We start from the raw sequence: 10,000 nt of genomic DNA, 5'->3' as shown, positions 1-10,000 counted from the left end.
AAAGAGTGAGAAATGTTATATAGCACTAATAATCCTCTTAATTGAAATATTTTAATTAACAAGTTCAAATATTTCTTCAGGCATCTTGGGTATGTCAGTGTGATTCTGCATTGGTAGATCGCCTTGAAGAAGATTTTAAAGCAACACTTCAACAACAGAACAGCCTAGAACAGTGGGCTGAATGGTTGCAAGCTGTGGTGTCACAAGTACTCCGCCAACATGAAGGGAAACCTGACTTTCCAAAACAAGCTCGCCAATTTTTGTTGAAGTGGTCATTCTACAGGTACGTCTTTAATATTTACATTAATCACACACACCTGGGTATACACACACACACACACACACACGCACACACACACATTCACACATTCACACATTCACACACGCACACACACACTCATTCCTCACACTCATCCCTCACACATACACGCCTCCCCTCCCTACACACACACACACACACACACACACACACACACACACACACACACACACACACACACATCCCACACACACACACACACACACACACACACACACACACACACACACACACACACACACACACACACACACACACACACACACACACACACACACATCCCACACACACACACACACATCCCACACACACACACACACATCCCACACACACACACACATCCCACACACACACACACACATCCCACACACACACACACACATCCCACACACACACACACATCCCACACATCCCACACACACACACACACACACACACACACACACACATCCCACACACACACACACACATCCCACACACACACACACACATCCCACACACACACACACACACACATCCCTCTCTCACACACACACACACACACACACACACACACACACACACACACACACACACACACACACACACACACACACAACCCACACACACACACCACAACAACACACCACACAAACAACAACACACTCACACACACACACCACACACACACACACACACACACACACACACACACACACACACACACATCCCACTCACACACACACACACACACACACACACACACACACACACACACACACACACACACCACACACACACACACACACACACACACACACACACACACACACACCACACACACACCACCAACACCCTACCTCCACCCCACCCACCACACCCACCACACACCCCCCCACAACACCCCCCCCCCCCACAAACACCACCCCCCCCCACAACACCACCACCACACACCACCCCAAACCACACCCCACCACCACATCCCCACCCAAACCACCCCAACCCAAACCCCACCCACACACCCAACCACACCATACCACACCCACCACACATCCCCCAACCACCACCCACACACCCACCCCACCACACACCCAATCAACAACACCACCACCAACCCCACACACCCACACCAAACACCCACCACCCCCACCACACCCACACCAACCCACCCCACCCCCCCAAACCAACCCCACAAACACACCACCACACCCCCAAAACCACCCACCAACACACCCCACCCACCACCCCACACCCCCACAACACCCCACACCCCCCACACAAACCCACCAACCCCACACACACCAACCCCACCAACACACACCAACAACCCACCCAACCCACAACCCACACACCCACCCACACCCACCCCAAACCCCCACCCCACCCACCCACCACAACCCAACCAACCAACCCCACAACACAACCCCACCACCACCCCCCACACCCACACACAACCACACACCCAACCCCTACACACCCCCAACCCCCTCCCACACACCCCTCCACCACCCACCCCCCACACACCACCCCACCAACACCCACCCAACACCCAACCCCCCACACCCAACCACACCAACCCCACCACCAACACACCCCCACCAAAACACCCAACCCACAACCAACCCCACAACCACATCCACCAACACCCCACCAACAACCCACACAAACTACAAACACCCACCAACAACACACACACCACTCCACACACACCACCAAAACATCACTCCACACACACAAACCACCACAAACCACCCACCCACACCAACACACACACACCACCAACAACACAACTCACCACACACACACACCCACCACCACAACACCAACCCCAACCACACCCAACCACACACATCCACCACACTCAACCAAACACCCTCACCCATCCACACCCCACACACCCACCCCACCACCACCCATCCCACCCCACACCACCACACCCAACACCACACCCACCACAACCCACACCCACCAACCCCACACAACCCACCCCCACACACACACCACCACCACAACACCCCAAAACCCCCACAAACTCCCCACCACCCAACACCCCACAACCCCACCACACCCCAACCCCACAACACACCCTACACTAACCCACACAACCACCACCACAACCACCTCACACACACACCCACCCCAACCAACATCCTCACAACACACACCCACCCCACACACCACCACCCCCACCAACAACCACACCCAACACACCACCCACAACACCCCAACCACACCCCCACCAAACACACAACCCCCCCCCACCACACCCTCAAAACCCAACACCAACCACCCCCAACAAACTCCACCCCCAACCACCACACCACACCCACACAACCAACCACACCCAAACACACCACCCCACACCAACCCCAACAAACCCACCACCCAACCCCCACCACCACACACCCACCCACCACAACAAACCACCCCCACCCAACCACCCCACAACACCACCCACCACCCACCCACCCACACCTCACCCCCAACCCACAACCCCACCCACCCACCACCCAACCACACACCACCAACCACACCACCCACACCAACCACACCCCCCAACACACCAAACCACACACCCCACCCACACACACCCACACACCAACAACCAACCCCACCACAACCACACCCACAACCCCCCCCACACACCACAACACCACCCACACAACTCCCACCCCACACCAACCCACAAACCCACCACCCACACCACCCACACCCACAACACAACCACCCACACACACCCACCACACACAAAACCCCACCCAAACACCCAACACCCCACCACCCACCACCCCACAACACCCAACCCAACCAACACCACCACCCACCAACCACCCACACCCAACAACCCAAACCACACCCACCAACCACCACCCACCCCCCCAACCCCCCCACACCCACACCCACACAACCCCCACACCCCACCCCCAACACACCAACCCACCCCCCCACACCAACACACCCAACCCCACCCACCAACCACCACAACACACCACCCCCAACACCCACACCCCACACACCCCAACACACCCACCACCCACCACCACAACCCCCACCACACACACATCCCCCCCACCACACACCACACCATCCCACCCACCACACACACACATCCCACCCCCCACACACACATCCCACTCCCACACACACACACATCCCACTCCCACACACACACATCCCACTCCCACACACACACACATCCCACTCCCACACACACACACACATCCCCCACCCCCACACACACACATCCCCCACCCCCACACACACACATCCCCCATCCCACACACACATCCCCCACCCCACACACACATCCCCCACCCCCACACACACACATCCCCCCCCCCCACACACACATCTCCCACCCCACACACACACATCCCCCACCCCACACACACACATCCCCCACCCCACACACACACATCCCCCACCCCACACACACACATCCCCCACCCCACACACACACATCCCCCACCCCCACACACACACATCCCCCACCCCACACACACATCCCCCACCCCCACATCCCCCACCCCCACATACACACATCCCCCACCCCCACATACACACACATCCCACCCCCACACACACACATCCCACTCCCACACACACATACATCCCACTCCCACACACACATACATCCCACTCCCACACACACACACACATCCCACTCCCACACACACACATCCCACTCCCACCCCCACACACATCCCACCCCCCACACACACACATCCCACCCCCACACACACATCCCACTCACACACACATCCCACACACACACATCCCACTCCACCACACACACACACATCCCACTCCCACACACACACACATCCCCCCCCACACACACACATCCCACTCCCACACACACACATCCCACCCATACACACACACATCCCACCCCCACACACACATCCCACCCCCTACACACACATCCCACCCCTCCACACTCATCCCACCCCCCCACACTCATCCCACCCCCCCACACTCATCCCACCCCCCCACATACTCATCCCACCCCCCACTTACTCACACAGTCACAAATGTTCACACATTAAACATATGCACACAATATACTCACAGAAAAAAGCATAAACACAATTTAGTCAAGATATGCCCCCATCTCATACCCTAAAAAGTAAGTGCAGTTGAGGATGACACTTTCTGGGATGTTTTGATGTAATATGAATGGGTACTCAAATATTCCACCACATGATTTTTACCTTTTTCCAATTGCCTATATTGAGTGTGCCATCCACTCATTTATTTTGTTAAAAAATGGGAGAGGGTAAAAGGAGTTGGGTCAATAAGGTGAGTATTGATCCTAATTTGTTTTCATTTATTCTCTAATAGAAACTGTTAAAGTAAAAAAAGAAATTAAAGTTAAAGGAAAATTGCAGGCCCCCTGCATGCATGTACAATATACATACATACAGTATGTACACACACATTGAAAGTTTTATTCTTATACATGCACACAATTACATGTATATCATAATTGATACAAGTTCTTTTTGGTTGATTAGGTTCTTGTTGGACTGACATATGTTTTGCAATTTTACAGTTCTATGGTGATTAGAGATTTGACTTTGCGCAGTGCTGCTTCATTTGGGTCTTTCCATCTGATAAGACTTCTGTACGATGAATATATGTTCTATTTAGTAGAACACAAAGTTGCATCCTCATTGGGTGTCACGCCAATTGCAGTTATTTCACAGGTCAGTACCTTCATTTTTCCATATCTTGATTTCCTATGTGTTGTTTGATCATGAAAATGTACTGCATATTTTACATACGTGGTAGAGTGAATAACTATATGATTTAGATCTTATAATCACTTCCAGAGGTTTAGATATAATTTTCATTATTTTTACTAATACTTTATTAGTATCATTACTGTTGTTACTAGTATTATCATCATTATTGTTGTTGCTCCTGTTGTTATTACTATTATTATTGTTATTGTTATTCATGATACTACCATGACCATTACCATCCACAGTTACAACCCACCACCACTATTACCATTATCCATCATCATTATGATTATCACTATCATTACCACCACCACCACAACCACTGCCACTACCAATTACACCACTGTATACCACAATCATCACCATCACTACTACAACTACCACCACCACCACTGCAACTGCCACCACCACTGCAACTGCCACCACCACTGCAACTGCCACCACCACTGCAACTACCACTACCACTGTAACTACCACCACCAATGCAACTACCACTACCACTACCATCACCACTACCAATACCACTTTTTCCAATCACTTCCCTGTTATTCTTTATAATTAGGCATTATTATTTTTATAATTATCATCATTTATTAACATTTTGATTTTATATTTTTTCAGGTAATGGATGGAATGAAGAATACTGAGTCAAGTAACTTTGTTTTCAACGGTGACATTAATGCCCATCACAGGTCAGATGATGGAGTTCTCCCAGCTTTCAAGCGGCTGAAGTATGAAACATGATCATCTTGACTTTGTGATTGCTATTATAGACAATTCTCCCCCAAATTTATTAGAACTGATATTTATATCATATTCTTTATCTATATTTTTTATAAATGAAATTGAAGAATAGTGGTATAAAATTGAAATATAACAAATTTTGATTATATAGCATATATCACATATATTTGCATACAATAAAAGAATGAATCCAGTTTCAAGGAAAGTAACTTGCAATAAAAAAAACTAGTATGTCTAGTCAGTATTAATGTGTGCTTTGCAGCATGAGAAGGATTCAGGAAGATTTTTAAAAATTCCTTATGTAACAATTACATTGGAATCACTAAAAGAAACACACTTAAGATTCCAGTGTTAAGTAAAAGTTTATGAATCATTATTATCCAATTATATGAAAACTAAATTGATATTCGAAAAGGGATTTTTCTAGTCATATTGAGGATGTTTTTTGTTGTTCAGTGTTGATCCAGTTTGCATTAAAGTCTCACTGATGGTGTGAATGCACTAGGTCCACATATTGTATTGCTAGATATAGCTGATGTTTTCATATTCCATGTGCCAGACAAAGTAGCAAGGAGAATTACTTACATGGTACTCTGAAACTTTATTACAAAAGTTTTGACATCTGAAGAGTAGATTCCTTAAGTGAGTTTATAAACTATGATAACAGATTCTACACTCCAGGTAAACTCTCCTGTTAGTTGTTTCAGAGATGTTGTGCATTTCTATTTTTATACAAAAGGATCAACTGATAAGCATTGGGATGGTGCTGATGGCCATTACTCTAAGTTCTCTCTGAACCAGATGAGCTCTTAAGACATAACATGAAGCTGTATCATTAAGATAGAATATTTTTAAAGCTATTCTCATTTTAATGAATAATGAAGCATTTTTTTTTCTACATGAAATGCTTAATAAGTAATCTGATACTTGTGAATTCAGAAATTGGAAACAAAGTGCATTTGAGATGTGTTGTGTCTTTATAGCTTAGAACCAAACACTCCGAGCCAAGCCACTCTTGTGAGTGGACTGGACTACAGGAAGGATCTGGCCCACTCACCTGGTAAAATGTGGCATTCTTCCTGTGTATTGTTGCTTTGCTCAATGTCTCCATCCAGCATGCAGGTCTCCTGAGGGAAGTGCATGAGGTTCTCCTCTCTGAATTCCTTTTTTTTTTCTCCTTTTTGATAATAAAAAAACTTTGAGTTCAAGAATAACTTTACTCTGTGTGTACACATGTGAGTGTATACATTTATGACATAATTACACACTTACTGCTCATATAGACCCGAATCACAACACAATGTAGATCCTAACCCATACACACCCATATTCACACAAACTCACATATTCACCATAATCCTCACACCCACCAAACCCCACACCCACCAACCCCCACACACTTTCACTCACTAAATTCACCCCCCCCCACACACACATCACAAGTCACACCACACAACCACACACACACCACACACACACCACACACACACCACACACACACACACACACACACACACAACACACACACACACACACACACACACACACACACACACCACACACACACACACACACACACCACACACACACCACACACACACACACACACACACACACACACACACACACACACCACACACACACCACACACACACACACACACACACACACACCACACACACACACACACACACACACACACACACACACACACACACACACACACACACACACACACACACACACACACACACACACACACACACACACACACACACACACACACACACACCACACACACACACACACACCACACCACCACACACACAAAAACACACACACACACACACACACCCAACCACACACACACACACACCACACACACACACCCACCACACACACACCACACACACACACACACACAAATACTTCACACACACACACACACACCACACACAAAACACACACACACACACCACACACACACACACACCCACACACACACCACACACCACACACCACACACACACACACACACACCACACACACACACACCACACACCCACACACCACACACACACACACACCACACACACACACACCAACCACCACCACACACACACACAACACCACACACAACACACACCCCACACACACACACCACACACAACACACACACCACACACCCACACACACACACCACACACACACACACACACCACACACACACCAACACCACACACACCACACACACACCACAACACACACACAACACCACACACACACACACAACACACACACACACACACACACACACACACACACACACACACACACACACACACACACCACACACACACACACACACACACACACACACACACACACACACACACACACACACACACACACACACACACACACACACACACACACACACACACACACACACACACACACACACACACACACACACACACACACACACACACACACACCACACACACCACACACACCACACACACACCACACACCACACACACACACACACCATACACCACACACTACCATACACCACACACTACCACACTACCACACTCCACACTACCACACTCCACACTACCACACTCCACACTACCACACTCCACACTACCACACTCCACACTACCACACTCCACACTACCACACTCCACACTACCACACTCCACACTACCACACTCCACACTACCACACTCCACACTACCACACTCCACACTACCACACTCCACACTACCACACCACCACACTCCACACTACCACACCACCACACTCCACACTACCACACCACCACACTCCACACCACCACACTCCACACCACCACACTCCACACTCCACACTCCACACTCCACTCTACCACACTCCACTCTACCACACCCCACACTACCACACCCCACACTACCACACTACCACACTCCATACTCCATACTCCACACACACACACACACACACACACACACACACACACACACACACACACACACACACACACACACACACACACACACACACACACATATGATAAACACACACATATGATAAACACACACACGATAAACACACACACACATGATAACACACACACTCCTATATATGTGGGAACATACTGTATACACACACATATTACAAAAAAAAAAAAAAAAAAGATAAATAAACACATCCTTAGTAAGAGGTGACTTTGAATTGAACTCAAGAAGTCCGCAGTCCGTGAGGGAGGATAGTAGACATCTCTTCTTGTGGAAGAACCAGAAGATATACACTCACAGACATTCGATTGACAGTATTAAAAACCAGGTAATAGATAGCTTGGTGGCTAGGACAGGGCAAGAGACACTTGTGTGCATCAGAGCACTGTTGACTTCCCACAATTGTGGGTATATCTGTGTGTTGTGTGGCACTGTGTGGCTTCCAAAGTCCCATGGCTTGTCCTAGCTCATCAGAGTATGGTGGCATTAATTGGATATAGTTGTAATTAACTTTAGATGATAGTCATCTTTGCATAACTTTTTTTTGTTTTTTTGTTTTTTATTATACAAGCGCCATATCATTCTTACTGGAGGGAGAAAATAAATGGGAAATCAATACTACTGATCAGGGTATTAAGGATTATTTTTCTTTTCCTTTTTTTTCTATTCTTTTTTTCTTTATTCCCTTTTTTATGTCATAAATATCTGTAGTTGAGTTGGATCATGCAGACATGTATTACATTTTGTTTACCTTTTCTTTCCTTTTAATAAGATCTGTCAACTAACAGATCCATAGATGGAAAGACGATCAGTACTCAGTGAAGTACTTCAGTGTTGAATGTGATATTCTGTTGTAGGTTTGCCAATCTTTTTGTTTTGATATATAGAAAACTCAAATGATATGGTCTGTGGACCAAACCTATATGTTTTTGTGTGCCTATAACAAAAAAGTACTCAATTTATTGCTAAGTCATCTACAGCTTGCCAATAAATAACACGTGTGAACTTTGATATGTATCCCTATGACTTTGTTGTGTGCCTGTCTATTGTGCACTGTTTGAAACCAATGTGTGACTTGCTGGTACAAAAGTTAATCATAACTGGTTCACAATAAACAAGTGGTCACAGTTTGCTTTTTGTATTATAGGATTTATTGCTGCATGTATTGCTGAATTATTTGTAATAATTTATGATTCTGTGTGTAGAAA

General features: G+C 47.3%; 1 protein-coding gene across 1 annotated transcript in view; it reads left to right on the top strand.

The window, feature by feature from the left end:
• Positions 1 to 7,056, top strand: part of LOC125035917 — a 95,215-nt gene extending 88,159 nt beyond the window's left edge. The window contains exons 18-20 of the mRNA XM_047628228.1: positions 81 to 283; positions 4,854 to 5,007; positions 5,668 to 7,056. Coding sequence (XP_047484184.1) covers positions 81 to 283; positions 4,854 to 5,007; positions 5,668 to 5,790 — 480 coding nt within the window. The 3' untranslated portion in view covers positions 5,791 to 7,056. The remainder of the gene's footprint in view (positions 1 to 80; positions 284 to 4,853; positions 5,008 to 5,667) is intronic.
• Positions 7,057 to 10,000: the final 2,944 nt, after the last annotated feature.

The sequence above is a fragment of the Penaeus chinensis genome, chromosome 20 (genome assembly GCF_019202785.1).
Source record: "Penaeus chinensis breed Huanghai No. 1 chromosome 20, ASM1920278v2, whole genome shotgun sequence".
NCBI classification, from domain to species: Eukaryota; Metazoa; Arthropoda; class Malacostraca; order Decapoda; family Penaeidae; genus Penaeus; species Penaeus chinensis.
Note: the sequence above shows the minus strand (reverse complement) of the source record. Positions and strands in the feature narration are given on the sequence as shown.